This window comes from Emydura macquarii, unplaced genomic scaffold (assembly GCF_026122565.2).
Source record: "Emydura macquarii macquarii isolate MOO-44397 ecotype Brisbane River unplaced genomic scaffold, CSIRO-AGI_Emac_v2 contig_2207, whole genome shotgun sequence".
Lineage (NCBI taxonomy): Eukaryota > Metazoa > Chordata > Testudines > Chelidae > Emydura > Emydura macquarii.
The window spans coordinates 715235-732800 of record NW_027132344.1 but is presented as its reverse complement, the minus strand read 5'-3'; the positions used below and the strand labels follow the sequence as shown (position 1 = coordinate 732800).

The window sequence follows — 17566 nt, the reverse complement described above, 5'->3', positions numbered from 1 at the left end:
GCACAGACCAATCTGAATTTAAATAAACCCTGCAATCAGAACACCAGGGCCTATAATACCATTCAGTCCCCTAAACTATGTAAGGGCCATTTCTAGCCTGGTGTGAGGGAGACTTCAGGGAAGTTGTTTTTGGCACTGCTAGAAGCTTTGCTATCAATTTAATAGGTGTTCTTCTTGACTAATTCAATGCATTGAAATTAAACCAATATCGAGAACTAGTTTCAATTAGCCTTTTTGACAGTAAATCCAACTTCACTATGTTAACATAGTTAAAATAGCAGTCCCAATTTTCATAATTGGGAATCTAACATTAATCATCTAAATTCCATTTCAGTTCCTAACTACATATTCTAGGCATCTAATCTACCACTTTGATGCTTGAATACAGATCTAGGTACCCAACTATAGACACCCAAATCTGAAAATTGAGCCTATTCAACACCTTTTAATGTCACTCTGACAAATGTTACTTACATTTATTAAATTTTAAATGCTTTCTGAAAGAAGGCTGATTTCTGGTGACATTCCTGTAACATATGTTTTCACTACTCTCTTTATATTTACAGTTTGTTATGTTTCAATTTGAATGGTAAACAGTTTAGAAATAACAGATCTCAAACTTGTGGGCCATTCAGTAAAGGAAACAATATCTCAATTTACAGAACATTTATCAAACAGGAAAATGGTAAAAATCAAACTTGTTTGGTAGCACAGATATCACAAACAATGCCAATGCTTAACTTTATGTTTTATAACTTACTATATGTATTAGGGACCTGCCCAACACTCTCTCCTGGGTAAAGTTTACTAACAAGTAAACGCTGAAAACGCAGCAACAAGTCCAAAGAAGCAGACCTCTCTTTACTATAATGTTCATGGTCCAGGCAGGAAGAAATGCGACGAGCCACATCTTTTAGTTTGGCTATAGTCTGTGAAGCGATGTTCCTGGTTGGTGTAAAAGTATTATAAAGCACTTTAAAAGGGCAATTAGAAGCCTAAAGAAACAAGGATTAAGCTTTTGCTAGGATTTTTGCTAACTATTGACAATTAAGAGGCCTATGCAACGGTTCACTGGAGAAATGTTATTTTATTTGGGGTAATGGGCCCAAGAATGTTATTGGACTCAACCACACCACACCCTTACCTCCACATCTTACTATGAAGCAATAGATTTAATGCTCTCAACAATCTGAAATGGAATGCTGTACAGAAGAAAGTTGTGGGGTGGTATGTGTTAAGAGACCCAGTAATGAATTATTCCTTTCTTGCAGTTACAACAAAGTGATGAGTGTTGTAAAATGTCTCAAAGTTTTCTCACCCCTTTATTTCTGCTAGCCCACTAGAAATAAAGAGGCTCACAAGAGGTAGCAGGGGCCAGGCTTGCCACACTGATCACTTATCTGAGAATCCTGCACAGTGGCAAGAATCCAACACCCAACTTTCTTCTTCCCCCAAACCCTAGAATTGACATATATCAAAAGTAAGGGGTACCAATATCTTGCTCCAAATCCAAATCCAATTCATGCCACTGCTACTGCTACCGTTTCTGTTAGTTCTGCTCTCTATTATTAATTCTTTGCAGTGGAGGAGGAAGTATCACAAGGCCTAGCAGCAAAAGAACAGAAGTTCTCCCTAGACCTAAAAATATCTATTGCAGAATCTTCATCTTTTCTCCCCATTAAAACAAAGGTGAAATCAGAAAACTACACTGAGGCAAACAAAATGAGCAGATGTTCAATATTTCTCATTTCAGGAGGCAGAAGGACGGATCGGAAGAGATTGCAAACACTACCACCAGGGACCATTAACTGTTATTTTTTGCATGCTTCATAGTAGAATGAGTCTAAAGGAATTTTCTTTTGTAGGAAAAATAGACTCATGATCATGACATGTTTAGAACAAAGAATACCTCAGTAATTGCTGAATCAGTTGAACTAAAGGTAAGCTTTGCTTCCCTGCAGACTCATAGATCCCAGTATTAATAAGGTCTTTGTCTAATGGAGTCCTATTCCTGTGAAGTGTTGAAGCATTTGCTTCCTGTTCGTCAATTTCTTTTTCTTTTTGGGCTTCTTTTTTTGCCTCAATATCCTACAATACAAAAACATTGAAGTTAAAAGCAAACAGCACATCATCAGTAGGTGCAATCATTTATTTCATGGATATGAGCATGCTGGTCTGTAAACTCTAAGTATGAAAACAAAGCATAATGGCTGTCAGCTATGCCACAAATGAGATTAAGAGTATATCTAGTCAGCCCGGAAATCAAAAAGGGGAGTCTTATGGTCCCTGGAGGTCCCCTCTTCTGGGGATGAAGAGGAGTACAGGGGGATGGGCCCTGAGGAAGGACCTTCCTCCGGGTCGGACTCCCTATCAGAAGGGATTTGTGGATCTTTGTTTCAGAAGAAATAAGTGTCTAGATGTCTGTAATCTGAATTCCTGAAAAAATAGGTTGAAATATGTCCTGTGAACACTCAGGTTATACCATATCCTCCTCTTTTTTTTGCCCTAAATCCAGAGCAGAAACTAATCAAAGGCTATCCTTACTATGGTGAAAAGATGACAAACTTGAAAAGAAAACTAAGGCACATGAACAGGGTCATTTTATCCTAATGAAAGAGTATATACAGAGACCGAAGGGAGCAGTCAGTTTTCCCCCACCTTCTGATCAAGGTAACTGTCACCAACACCTATACTCCACATGTTAAGAGAGGAACAGAGTTCAAAGGCAGAGCAACACATGTCGTGAAGAACAGGCTGAGCGCCAGCATGGGATACAAGACCTAGGAGGAAATGAAAGGCATGCTAAATCTCATGGGAAATGGGAGATTAAGGGGAGAGAGCCACTGGGAACCCCCTCACTTTTCTAATCGCAGAAAGGCTGATACTTGAAATCTCAAGGAAGCAAGTGAGAGTCCTTTATTAAAATATATCTGTTCAAAACCAAGAATGGTGGGAAGGTCTGACTAACGGAAAAAATTTCTAGAGACCACTAGGTCAACACTGTCCAAACTACAGTACACTACAGAGGTCCTCTTCCTACAGGACAAGCGCATCTTTATGACTTTTTTTTAAGTTTGCAATTTCTTTAAAAAGCTCCTCTCATGAGCCAGAAAAATAGATGAAGAAAATGGTGTAGGAAGCGGTCAGCACAATCCTACTGCAGTAGAGATTTTGAAAAAAGGGATTGTGAAATGAGACTATGGCCATGTCTACACTAGGGATGCTACTATGGCACAGCTACAGCACCATAGCTATGCCACTATAACGCATTACAGCAGATGCTTCCTAAAGTGGGTGGGGTGGGGAGAAGGACCGGATTTCCTGTCACTGTAGGAGCTCCATCTCCCCAAGCAAAGGTAGATAGATCAATGGAAGCATTCTTTTATCGACCTAGCTTAGTCTACGCTGGCGGTTAGGTTGGCATAGTTATTGTGCCCATGGGAGTGGATTTTTCACACTCTTGAGCATTGTAATTATGTTAGCCTGACTTAATCTTGTTTTATTTTTCTTAAGACTTTGCATGGCAGCAGAATCAGGAAAAAACAAACTATATGTTAATGACATGGGATCAAGTGAGACTGCTTCATTACTTGTGGGCTATCTTGGAATTTACCTTCTTCTAGTTCCAAAGCAGTCATAAGATACTCTCTAAGAAGATGCATTCCTCTCACAAAAGAAACAACATGCAATTTTCCTCTCTCTTCAGACATGCATATTTCATTGGCCTCAGGTTTTAATTCCCAAGGGGAAAAAAAAAGAAATCCCTGCAGCAGGATTTCCCCTAATAGACAGTATGATACTGGTTGAATGCATAAACTAGAAGTACCGATGATGTGCAGCTTTCTGCTTAAGCCAGATCTATTTACAGCTCTGAGCTCATGGATGATATATGAGGTTCCTTTTTGATTTGGACTAAGTAGCTTCAGTCATTCTCTGCATTTAATGTGCTTTCCTTTCAGGTGGGTTTCATTGAAAGGTCAGCTGAAGCCTGAATGGGCAAATCCTCTAATGTTCAAGGATTTCACTCATCCCAAGGAAATCACTACATGTATAACTCATCAAAATGGATCCTTGAGAAGAGTAGGAATTGCTGAAGAACTCAAATGGAGTTGGGCTCCTGAGCTGCATTTTAATGGTGCAGTTGGACATAATATCTATAGCTTATCTATCTCCTGTAGTACTATCCTAGAGTGTGTGTAGTTTAAGGATTAAGATAATATATTTTTAATGCTGTACTAGACTGCTGTTCTGGATTTGCAGGTTTCAGATTGAAATTCCAACTGGACAAGGACACAGTAACTGTGGCTTTCACATTTTGCTAGTGACACTCATACTTTGTAACAAACCTCAAGAATAGAAGCACTCACGTTTCAGAGATCAATGCTTACTTTTTATGGCGTTTTAGGACTGAGATGCCTGACAAAAAATGAACTGCTTTGCAAGAGTCCTTCAGAGATCAAAGACCATTTTAAGTCTGGCATGTGGCATTCATGTTTGTACATTGTTTTGCAGAAGCTACATGTGCTGTATATCTGACAGGTGGTTTTATGTATTGTGCCTCACTTTAAATAGTAAAAATATACACACTACTCATTTAAACTCCTATCAAGTTTATATGTAAACCTGAAATGCAAGCCACAGAGCTACTGTTATGCAGGGGGTTGGTTGAAGCCTCATTGAAGATGATGGTAGTAACAGTCACCCTTTGGTCATGACAAAAGAAAGAAGCAGTTAAGCTCCTTTTTGGAGTAAGGTAGCTGAAACAATAGGACCCATTGCCCAAAATATAGGCCACATGCAAGACCAGTCAGGAGCTTCCATGTGAATAGAGGGACTTCACTAGGGATTGAATGCAAATACAGAGGTCTGGGTTTTGTTTCGGAGGATTTATGTGTCTCTGAGCAGACAACTAGAAAAACCACATAAGCAGACAGAAGGTAGCAAGATGGCAGCAGAAAGCCAAGGACAGCCAGAGAAGCACTTGTAGCGTGACCCTGAGAGAAAGCCAAGAGTGCTTTTTGGATAGTGCTGGCTGGGAAGAGAGGCATACTGAGCAAGGAAACTGCCCTCAGTCTGACGTAAACCTGTTCACTTGCAAAGAATGCACAGCAAGTCCTGTAAACAATTATATTACAGGTCTGATCTTATTTTATTTACATAGTAAATGGTAACATTGTGGAAGTGTACCTGAATTTCTGCAGTGATAGCTGCATTTAATGCAGACTCTAAACCTCCATCAGCCATCAAACTACCCACCAAGAGGTCAATCATAAATCGACGGCCTGGGCTTACATTCATTCCATTTCCTGAAACTAACAAAAGAGAACAAACATTTAATGGGCTAGAAATTCAGACGCTCATTTAATTTCCTGAAACTAACAACAGAACAAACAACTAGAAATTCAGACAAACAGTTTTCCATTGTTAAACCATACCTGCACTGGGTAAGAGAGCTGAAAGAGCCCTAGCTCGCTCTTCTGCTGTTGGCAGCAACACAGACCACCCACTCTGCAACACTGTTTGAGCAGCTGACTGTACAGTATTAAGAACTCCAGCATTACTTGCTAAAGTTACCACTGACTGTTTCAGGCTATTCAACAAAACGCTGCCTAAACCCAAGCCAAGGCACTCTGGATCAACCTGGTGACTGATGGCAGCATGTAGCTGGAAAAAAAAAAACAAAAAAAAACAAAAGATCATTTTCATTTAGAAGTGACATAAGAAATGAAGTTGAACAAAGTCAGTCATGCAGACCCTGAATACGAATACATCTACTGATCTAAATACAAGGAAATGTTTTTTAAAAATACACTGCAAAGCTAAAGTAAAAATACAATTACACCCAAATAATATGTACTAATCTCAGCCAGTACCTCAGGATAGCTAGTGAGCAATAATTACATGAAGTTATAAATTACCTAGACATCCCCGTACACATCATTCTGTATCATCATGGACATAATGACATCTTTAGCAAGCTGGAAGTACCAGATCTGCCCCAAACAGAAAACTCATTTTTAAAAAGGCAAATTAAAAAACTGACCACTCAAGCCTTTTCAGCAGGTGGTATATTCAGCACATATCCAAGATTAATCAATTTACATTTTAGTTTTACAGTTGATCTTAAATCAAATGCAAAAACGGTTTAGAAAACATTAAACCAAGAGACCAAGGAAATTCAGGATTAGGACTGAAAACCCAAGGATAGCTTTCTACCTTTTGAAAATAAGTTGCATGAATAGCTCATTGTAATATATCAATTTAATTTTAAATGAACAAGAAGTGTTTAACACACACAAAAGGTTTCTTCCAACCAATTTAATGTAGCATTTTCTCTGAGTGAGAACTCAGACGCATAAGAAAGGAACAGTACCTGAAGTCTTAGAAGATTTAAGGTTGCCACAGCCATGCATTCCTTCTCCTGTGGAGGTGGCCAGTCAGAGGTGCCATCCATTCCCTCAGTCACTTGTCTCAACAGGAGATCTAGCTGTTCAAATGTCATTGGGCAAACATCCACCACAAACGGTACACGCAAACCAATGGACCATTCAGAACAAGATGACCAGGCAAAACTCTATATATGGAAAGGAAGAGTAACAGTTACTTTCTTGTTAATCAATAATAGGCCTATTATGAGGTACCAGTGCTTTATTGAAGGAAAGAGACTCAGGGCTGTATTGCGACTTTCAGATTTCTGATGAGTTGCAGGATAAACGCAGCTGTGGCTCAATTCATTTGTATTATCAGCAAACTTCCCCTTCTTGTCAAAAGCTAAAGGTGTCCAACAACCATAGAAAACTACTATTTCCTATCATATTTCTCAGAGTCTTCTATGCCAGTCCAGACATGTTACTTTAATTTTGTTGGTGGAAGAGTTGAGAATGATTCATTCTCAGAACCCATACTAGAAATTACTAATGTTGTAATTATTGCTCAGGAAGTCTTACTGAGCAGGTAAGCCTTTTTGGAGAAGAAACTGCAAACAAACTGGGGAGGGCTGTGTCTCCATCTGCTGGTAACATGAAATATCCATGTGTCACAGCTTGTACAGAAAGCATTTAGACCAGTGGTGCGCAAAATAGGGGCTGCAAGAGGTTCTCCAGGCGGGGAGCCAAAGACACTTCAGCCTTTTGCCCTTTGAAAAAAAATAAATGTACAAATAAAAGCATAGGATGACTTATTTTCAACAATTTGTTAAGTTTCATAACTACAGTAGGCCTACTATGACTTTAAAATTAGTTTTGATTCTCATTAATTTGAAAACTCATTTAATAATTGATATTAGACATAAACCGGCAACATATATAATAATAGTTGAGAGCCCAGGACCTCTCGAGTGAGTCAGATGCTTTAACACTAAACCGAATGAATAAATAGTCTCATCTGTGTCTTCCCTCCATCTTCCAGCATGAAAAACAGCTTCAGATTACAAGGAACACAAAAAATCTGTTTCAAATTACAAGTTATGGTGGTGGGGGCACGACAAATTCCGTGGGGGGGAGAGGGATGGGCGGGTGACTGGAAAAATTGGTGCACTACTGATTTACACTATAGGGAGAAGTAGGAATTGAATTACTATACGACACTCGTCTAATCCACAGACATGGTTAAAGACAAATCCTGAGTAACAGAGTTCAAAGCTTACCTGAGCAGGTCCACAAGCAATTCCAACAATGTGCTTTCTATCTAATCCTGGAAGAGCAGTAGGCTCTGGTTTGGTGATCCTCAAAGTATCAAAATGCTGGCACTGATCATTGCTCCCCCAGCTATGCACTTCACTATCCTCAGTAAGTGCCAAGCAATGGGTGGATCCAGCCACCACATCCACCACCTTTTTCCCTGATAAGTAAAAGTGAACAAAATATTCAACTTTGCTTACTGTAAAGATTATATGCATTTTAACAGAAAAATCATTAGTGGAATAGCTCTTGTGTTCTCCCTCCGCACCAACTATTAAAACCACACTTAAAAATGAGCAGAGTTAAAATGTCAAACTGTAGTTTTACCTTCCACCTTAATAGACTGGAAGAGTCTGCCCAAAAAATCAGAAATGTTTAAAAAGATTTAAGCTACCTGCACTGCCAAAAAGTGTAAAGGCTGTAAAAATCTTGTGTTACTTTCAGGCATTTAGCTTATTTGTTGATTTAGAAGAGTTTGTTGGCATTTCCACTATTAAACGGAAAAGTGACTGGACAGTGTCACATGCTGAAGTCAAACAGGCTATGTTCAAACTGACAGCGGCAAATTTGCCGCCGTTCGATCCATTTTTCCAGTTCAATTGAGCGGCAGTGAAGACACGCTCCCCAAAAAGCTGTGTTGACAGGAATGCATTTCAGTTCAGTTGACAGGAATGCATTTCAGTTCAGCGCAGCACAGTGGAGACAGCGCACTAAAGGGAAGTTACAAAGTCAATGGGAGTTATGCAAGCTACAATGGATACAAATACAATGGATCAATAAGTCAATTACAAAGATTTGTAAAATCTACTTCATAATACTGTGTCTTTTTCTCACCTGGCCTAACAGTATTTCAGGTTTGCTTTTTAAAAATGTAGGCAACAACTTTTGGCTCTTTTCTGAGCGACTCAAAACATGTATGTATGTGCTTAACTTTAATTACATGAATAGTCCCATGGTTCTCAATAGTTCTATTCACGTACGTAAATAAAGGCATGTGCATGTTTACAGGACTAGGGCTTAAATGAGTTTTTACACAAAAATTCTTCAGTAGGGCTGAGTGAGAAAAGTAGTAGGAATAAGGAGAAAGAAAAGTGTATGGAAACAAGAATTTAGAAAGTATTAAAAGGTTTTAATAGTGTAGCATAACAAGTCTGTTGTAATAACAGAGGTACAATCTCTAATAGACAAAAGACAGGGGACAGCAAATGTATTTAATGCTTAGTACAAGAGAGCTACAATTTGACATCAATGAGAGTAGTGGTGAAATTCTTTAAGTTAGAATACAACTTAAAAATAAATTTTTCCACCAAAAATGAAGTGCTTTTGACACTTTCCAACTTTCTAGTCTGAGGAAAAAATTGTGATTGACAATTTTGTGTTACACTTACCTCGTAAGCGTTCCAGCAGTTTGGGATATCGAACATGCTCTTCTGTTCCATGCCCAAGCCTCTGATTGTCACCTTTCCCCCAAGAGTAGACCTGCCCATCTTTTGTTAAAGCAACAGAAAACTGACTTCCACAGCGTACTTTCACAACATCCAGGTCTTGAAGCTTTTCTATCAACTTGGGAGTCTTGCAACCATCACTGCCACCTCTTCCCAGCTTTCCATAATCTCCATCACCCCAAGACCATACCTGGCCTAGAAAGAAAAACATTGCATTGGTCTTTCAGGTAAGTTATTCAAATTAGAACTTTTGGAATTCACCTAAGTACGGCCAACTTATGAGTCTCCCCCCCATTCAAAAAAATGGAGTTCATGCATGCTCAGTACAGACTTGCTAGAATTTGGCAGCTACATTTTCCAAGGATTCTACCCATGCCAATGATGTTCCAGCCCAGGGCTACAGGGGCTGAGCAACATTTTCCTGGCAATTTTTCTTTCTGGCTGATGCAAGCTGCTGTGGCCACCAAGCCAGAGGAACTGAAAGCAGGGAGAGGCTCTCCTATGCTTTCAGTGCTCCCCTTGCTGGTACCCAGGCAATGAAAAGGACAGGAAGGCAGCCTCTACATTGAAATGCACAGTTGTGAGAAATCGGGAGCTGGATGGAAGCACAGTGAGTGGAGGGCAAGAGCCAAAGGTACTCTAGTGCAAGGCATGGGATAAAGTTATGTCCATCAATGAAGGACATGTTACAACTGTACTCTAAGCACTTCAAAAAAAGTTTATAACTCAAAAACGGTGCTGGAAGTTTAGGTGATAAAATATTTTTGTGAAAAGGAGGAATATACAGCAGAACAGCTGGTGAGCTGAAGAGATGTCTGAAGAGGTCTGAGTAACTATGCAACTGGAAAGAGTAGCAAATTATATAAATTTAGTGCTTAACTTTTCTCCTTTACTAATATTTTCAATTCTTAAATATCTATTAGGCTAAAATAATCACCCAGAGAGTATTCTGCAAAAGCATTCGTTTGAGATGCTCTTATAAAATTCATTTTATGAATGTTCAGCATGAGATCTGCACCACAAATGTCTTTCTAACAACACTAAAGAAGGCAAGTTTAGCCACTAACCATTTTCAGTCACTGCAAGAGTCTGAGCATCTCCACTCCCACAGGCCACATCAATAACCTTCAGCCCTTTCAGCCCAGTGACCAGCATTGGGATTGTCTGATCTTCACTAGAACCTTCAAAACAAAAAATAATCACTGTCAAAAGTAACCAAGAGAGAGACATTTAAAATTTTTACATACAGATCATGCTTTAAGAAATTAGAATAACGTACCATGTCCCAGCCTGCCATAGTTCCCTCGTCCCCACGTATACAATTCTCCCTCAGCAGTGATGGCTGCGCTATACGTGCTTCCACATGCAATATGAACAACATGTTTCCCAGCCTGCTTTCCAGATAAAGCAGATATCATCTTTGGTTCCTCTAAGGGTCTATATAGAGAGAAGACAAGAGTCTCAAATAGGTGGCCTGATAGAGTAGATTCTGTGAAATGAGATGTGGTCAGTTGTCTGCTAGAAAATAAAATTTATCACTATCGCAACTGCAAACCTTACTAGCTGCCAGAGGCAGCAAGATGTAAATGGTCTTATAAAGCAAATTAAGGTGGTATTTGTTATTGATCAACCTTAATATGAAAAGCACTGTGGGAAAGCTTACACTACCACTGCCTTTGACATCCTAAGTCTGATAATTAATATTTCTACCTCCAAATAAGTCAATCCAGTGGTTTTCACAAGCATTACACTTCATTGTGAAAAAAGTTGAGCTCCAGTTGCTGTGTCTGAACAATTCCTTCCATGCTATTCTCAACCTCAATACAAGAGTACTCCCTTATCCTGCAAGGATTTGTCACTGTAGTGGTGAAACACTTATCAATTCTGGGGTACAACTCAACAAAGAAGTACACCCTTTTAGGATACTGCATGGAAAACACTGGTTCAGCTACGGAACAAGACTCCTACTTCCTGGGCCAATACACATCATTACAATGTTATTGTTTAACACAGAAAAAAAGGAATAGGGAACACACAACAGTCTGCATTTGCACCAAACCATTCTGAAATTGATTTTGCAAGTAAATAAGAAGTGCAGATGGACTCCTGAGATCATATATAGCAGACCTGAGAAAAATGGGAGGATGGATACCCCTCAAACTATAAATATTCTAGAAATTGGCAAAGAAATTATCAAAAATATAAAAAATGATTACTTATCTTTCTCTAACGATCCTTGTTAGAGATGTATTGCACACATTCATTCTACTGTAGGTATGCACACAGCTCATGCCCACTTGAACATTTTCCCTCAGCACTACTTTTTGGGGCAGCTTGAGTGCCCCCGTCGCCACACATCATTGCGAGCTGATTTAAGAGAGCAGAGGTGCCACAGACCCTGTTCAGTTCCTTCGGACCAGATAGACTCCAATAGAGAGGGGAAGGAGGGCAGGTCATGGAATGGATGTAATCCAACACATTTCGAAGAACACAACTTACAGAAAGGTAGGTGGCCATTTTTCTTCAAGTGCTTGCACAAGTCCATCCCACTGTAGAAGACTCACAAACAGACAAACATGGAGATGGGCTGGGAAACTACCTGACCAGTGTTTCTAGGACAACCTGTCCAAAATTTGCATGGTCCCTGGATTGACAGGAAATGGCATAAGGAGACGCAAAACTGCAGACTGATAACCAAATTACTGCTCTACAAACATCTATGATCAGTACTTGGGCCAAAAAAGCATCTGAAGTTGCCTGCGTGCTAGTAGAATGCACCAATACTTTAGATGGTAGGGTTATATTAGCCAGTTCATAGCATAAATGAATGCCTGGAGAGATCTAGGATGAGAGCTTTTCTGAGTGTTCGCAACTACTATGAACAACTACATGGAAGATGTAAAGGACTTAGTACGCTCTAGGTAGAAAGCTGAAGTGTTTCTCACATCCAACAAATGAAGTTTCTCCTCATCTCCATGAACATGAACTTTTGGGAAGAACATTGGAAACAGATTGCCCTGACTATGAAAAAACACCTTAGAGACTCCCTCAGTAGATGTGGCACAGGCTCTGGAGGCAGCAATCTCCCCTTCTTAGCTGAAGAATGCTCTGGCAATACACTCTCCCCTGAATGTCTCAGAGAGTCTTTGCCTCTACTTGGCTTCAGCATTAACAAAGCCAAGTGAGGTACCAAGCCTGAGGAAGGACTAAGCCTTTTCTTCAGTACCAGTGAATGAGACCAAGGAGTTGCAGTTATGTCCAGTGCACTCTGTACCAAAGCCAATGCACTTGAAGTTCTCTCCACAGGGGATGAGGGCAAAGTGCTGTCTCCATGGGTAAACATTTGAGCCCTGCTGCTTTGTTTTTCTTTGAACAGGGCTTAAATCCCTTACAAATGTGACATTTGTCACTTATGTGGGATTTTCCCAAACATTTCAAGAAAACCAGGTATGGGTCACTGACCAGCATAGGTTTATTTTAAGTCCAGGTGGTCTTAAAACCTGGTTAGCACAGGATTGTTCCAGTACCAATCCCAATACCAAAAGATGAAAAATGGTCCAAAAAGACCTAAGCATAAAATCTATCGCTAAAACTAAACTAATTCCTAACAACAGGATATAAAGGCATGAGGGCAGCACTTATGACAAGAAATCTTAAATCACTCCGACAAACATCACTGGCAGAACGGAGGAGAATCAGGGCGGCTCCACCATCTTGTACCAGCACACAGTGGCTTGTGGCAAGAGATGGCGCTCAAGCCACACCAACGAATACCGCTCAGAAAAAAAGTTCTCCAGCCACTATGCTCATGGCACACACACATGTACAGTGGAATGGACAAGTGCAAACACTCAAAGAATTGAGGATATTTAATTAAAAAGGAAAGAAAAGAGAATATTCAGGATGGCTGTAATTTTATAGTTGATCATGCATGTGTTGCTTTGAAGATGGATTGTTGTAAAAGACACTTGGATTACTCAGTGTCAAATTTTACAAGTGAAGCTAGATTTCTTGAAGATCCTTATGTTAACAGCGGTTAACAGATTAGATACATTTTTTGTCATTTTCTATAGCCACAAATCAATATTCAATTGAGGCAGATATCCTTAAAAGACCTCCTAGAAAATTCTGTTCCATGATGAGATGAACAAACATAAGCAGGCTACCGGTAGAATTGTGTATTAATATGTCCTGGAGGAATACATTCTTGACATTCCCTTCATACATCTAAAAAAGAGGAAAGCTAGCCCTTTCCATTGCCATTAACAATGGTAGTTTATTTGCTGGTCTCATCATGACAACATAGTTAAGACAAAATCTAAAGGAATGACTGTTTATAAACGGTCTTGCTTTACTTAATTTCTTATCAAACTTTGAATGATACATACGTACAGAATAACATGATCTACTATAGCATAGTATGTTACTTTTTGTCTGTTGTCATTTCAGTGTAAGTAGCTGTGTTTCAGTTCACTTATTAAATGTCTGAATATTTAATCCTACCTTAAATTTCTAACATTAAAGTAGAATATTGGTAAATACATTTTATGCTTAAATTGGTGAGTCAATGGTATTTTATTACACATACACTGTGTCCCCATGGCCTAGTCTTCCACCATCTCCACAACCCCAAGAGAAAACCTCTCCAGTTGCTGCCAAGGCAAGATAGTGGTGACCATCTGAATGTGCTGCAATCTTCACAATATTTTTAGAAGCAAGACTCTGCACGAGCTGTGGTCCCTGTAAATTAGAGACAATGTACAAAGAAAAGTTAATTATGTTGCTCAGAGAGGGTTGAAAACTCAGAAAACTTGATAATTAGGTTCTTCCCAATATGGCCTCCCTTCAAAACCACGAACTCTGGAATTAAATTAATGAAACCAGAGAACAACGCCAGAAGTTCAAATCCAATATTTGGGTTTGGTGAAAGGCAAGGATGCTCTAGAGTTGTCAATTTGTCCCATCCTTACAATGTACATAGTATATATCAAATTGGCTACTATCTGATTATTTCAAATAGTCTTAGCTACATATTTTTCTGTTTTAATGTAATTTTGTTTAGGGAACTTAATGCTTAGGCACTGGTAGTCAAAACATCCATTAGCTTAAATGCACTTCATGCTAAGCAATTACCATATGTTATAGGGTAGAAACGACAAAGCAATATTACTGGAGAAGAAAGAGGGTATCATTCATAAGGCTGGATTGTTGTGAGCACCATAACCAATATTTATAAACAGAGGAAAAGTTCTTAACATGGCAAACAAACGTTATAAATCACTGCTTCTGGGGGTTCAAAAACCAAGGAATTTAAGATCAACAGATTCACAGCATCTCCACTAGACATTTAAATTATTAGATGGAACAATATCATAGCAGCATATTTTACAGAAAAAGGTATGCTTAGTATGGATGTAAAAATCACCTACCAGTGTGTCACTGTTGTATGCTTGTGTGTAAACTCGTCCATTTCTAGATAAAATTAAAAAACGTTTCTCTGCACAGGCAACCTGTGTAACTCCAAGATTGGCAAGTCCTTCACACTGAATTGGACCACTCACATTAGCATAATATTTCCATCCTATTAAACCCCAACCTATGACTTCTTGCAAAGATCCCTGTAAGGCAATAAAGTGAAGTAAAAACATACTGTTAAATACACAGCTTAATTAAAACACAAGCATCAAGATATTGTTTCTAACAATTATGCTGCTTCAACAATACTTCAATCAATCATTATATATGGCAGCTGAAATTAAGTCATCAATGAACCTTACCTATTAAAAAGATATTAAAAGTAGTCTCACATGCACCACAATCTCATTAGAAGATGGGAGAAGTAATATCTTACATTGGACCAACTTCTGTTGGTAAGAGAGATAAGCTTTCAAGCTACACAGAACTGCTCTTCAGGTCTGGGAAAGGTACTCAGTGTGTTACAGCTAAATACAAGATTCAACAGATAGAATACTTGCTAATTACTTATGCTAAACTATCTGTTGAATCTTGTATTTAGCTGTAACACATTAAGTACCTTTCCCAGATCTGCAGAGCAGCTCTGTGTAGCTCAAAAACTTCTCTCTCTCACCAACCGAAGTTGGTCCAATAAAAGGTATTACCTCACCCACCTTGTCTCTCTAATATCCCCCAACTGACATGGCTAAAACACTGCTTACAGAAGATACCATAAATGCTTATATCAAGTGTGTAGAGAAGATCTTTCAAAATAGTGGGGGGGGGGGAAATGATGCTTAAAATTGCAAATGTATCAGAGCACTCTACTAAGAAATTTGGTCCTGATCATTTAGTTTGATGGACAACGGAAATACTACATTTATGGGGCAGGATAAGCAACAAGTTTTGGGGAATGACTTGCATGTCATTCTGTAGAAATCTTTGGCAGATGCAAAGAGCAGTAACAATGGGCTCCAGAATAAGCAGCATTCAGATAACCCCAAGCATACTGGGTGGAGGTGATAAGAAAAAGGGAAACAAGATCAAGATCTGAGGGCTAAAAATACAGCTTGGAAAACAAAAATGAAGAGGGTAAGAAGATACTCTTCATTCCACTGAAAATATTAAATTCCATGTTACAGTCAGTACATATTTAAATTCACTACAGGAGACCATTCAGATACTACTCGTGAACCGTTATATAAGAGGAAGTTACTCGCTTTGTGCAGTAACAATGGTTCTTCAAGATGTGTTCCCTTATGGGTGCTCCACTGTAGGTATGTCTGCGTCTCTGCACCATTGATCAGAAAACTTTGGTAGTAGTCTGTCCCACCCATGCATGCACTGCTCTTCAGAAGTTGAAGAACTGATTCCATGAGTAGGAATTTGAGCCTCAGTTCTCTGCCCTTCCTGGATCTGGGCTTCAATTGCTGACACAAGTCACACTTCTGTGGAATGTGCCTCTCTCCCAGGCAGGGAACTACAAGTATCCAAGTCACTGGGATAGACTTCTTGAAACTAAGACACTTTTTTAATTCCAGGGAGCCAGCATATCCTTACTCAGGGGAGTTCCCCTCCTCCCCCTAGGGGGAGGTCAATGGAAGACTAAGTCCTTTTCCTTTTTAAGGCAACAGCCAAAATAAAATGTAAAATGAAGCAAAGAAAGAAAAAGGGACTGCAAAAGAAGCTAAAAATCAGCAATTCTAAGAGAGATGAACAGCTCTTGTTCCATCTCTAGCCAGGGCAGTTGAGAAGGAACAGAGGAGGGATTGCTCCTTGTGGCAGATGGTGCTCCTTGTGGCAGGTGGTGAGCAGCACATACATGGGCAGGACGGACAGCTACCAAAGTTCTCGGATAAGCAGCACAGAGGCGCAGACACATCTACAGTGAAGCACCCATAGGGACACTACTCGAAGAACTTTTGCTTTTTCTCTCTTTATTTTTAATCTAGACCTTCAGCATCAGAGGGATCAGAAGAAAGGTGTAAAGAAGGCCTCTGTCCCTTGGAAGAAAGAGAGCATCTCCTAATAAGTGTTTCCTGAGACCAGCTCTGGAGCAATAGAGTGGGCATTTCCTGTCCAGGTAAGTGGCAAACAAGTCTGTTGTTGGCATTCCCCAGTGACAGAAAATGAGGTGGAGCACTATTGGGTTCATTTCCCATTTGTGCTCATGGGAGAACTTGCAGCTGAAACCATCTGCTTTTATATTCTGTACTCCTATCAGGTAAGCAGCTGATATGAGAATCTTGAGGCGAATGCACCAATTCCATAGATTTAGTGCTTCCTTGCACAGGAAGGAAGGTATGGCACCCCCTTTTCGATTTATATAAAACATGCATGCTATATTGTCTGTCATGATTTTCATGTGCATGTCCTTGATTAGTGGAAGGAAGTGTGCATAAGCATTTCTGATCGTTCTTAGTTCTAAGAAACTGATATGGAGAGTTGATTCCATGGGGCGGGGACCATTTGCCCTGAACCTTGTAGTGTTTCCAGATAGGCTGGTGGGCCTATTAGGGATGTGTCCATTGTCAGAAGCAAAGTTTGGGGGTGGAGGGGTGCATGAATGGTCTTTCCACCATTCCAGGGAGTATTTGACCCTGGAGGGCACTGACAGTGGTTTGTCTAATCTGTTTCTGTTTGGTGTGTAGACAGACCTGAGCCACCCCTGTATACACCTCATGTTTTGTCTGGCATGAGATATCACAAACATGCATTCCACCATATGCCCAAGAGGCTGAACACAACATCTGGCATTTGTGGGCTGGCTTGAACGGTCTCTATTAGAGTGGTCATGGTGTGAAATCTATGTCGCAGGAGAAATGCTCTCGCTCCTACTGTGTCGAGATCAGCCCCTATAAACTCCAAGCACTGTACTGGAGTCAAGATTAAATTTCTGGACATTAATTTGCAAACCCAGTTGTGTGAATACATCCATAGTCCTGTGGATGGCCCATAGGGCATTGCTGAAGAAGCAGTCTCTGAGGA

The 17566-nt window shown here is 39.8% G+C and overlaps 1 protein-coding gene across 8 annotated transcripts in view; it reads right to left on the bottom strand.

Moving 5' to 3' along the window:
- HERC2 (HECT and RLD domain containing E3 ubiquitin protein ligase 2) overlaps positions 1-17566 on the bottom strand; it is a 216296-nt gene that overhangs the window by 130020 nt on the left and 68710 nt on the right. For 7 of the 8 annotated variants that reach the window (XM_067559971.1, XM_067559974.1, XM_067559977.1 and 4 more), the window contains exons 11-21: positions 14554-14742; positions 13713-13864; positions 10404-10561; positions 10192-10305; positions 9068-9319; positions 7646-7839; positions 6374-6574; positions 5436-5664; positions 5188-5312; positions 1910-2088; positions 761-945 (exon numbers count right to left, since the gene is read on the bottom strand). In XM_067559971.1, coding sequence (XP_067416072.1) covers positions 761-945; positions 1910-2088; positions 5188-5312; positions 5436-5664; positions 6374-6574; positions 7646-7839; positions 9068-9319; positions 10192-10305; positions 10404-10561; positions 13713-13864; positions 14554-14742 — 1978 coding nt within the window. Of the gene's footprint in view, positions 1-760; positions 946-1909; positions 2089-2658; positions 2781-5187; positions 5313-5435; positions 5665-6373; positions 6575-7645; positions 7840-9067; positions 9320-10191; positions 10306-10403; positions 10562-13712; positions 13865-14553; positions 14743-17566 lie in introns of those variants that run through there. The other variant, XM_067559978.1, reaches the window with a different exon arrangement.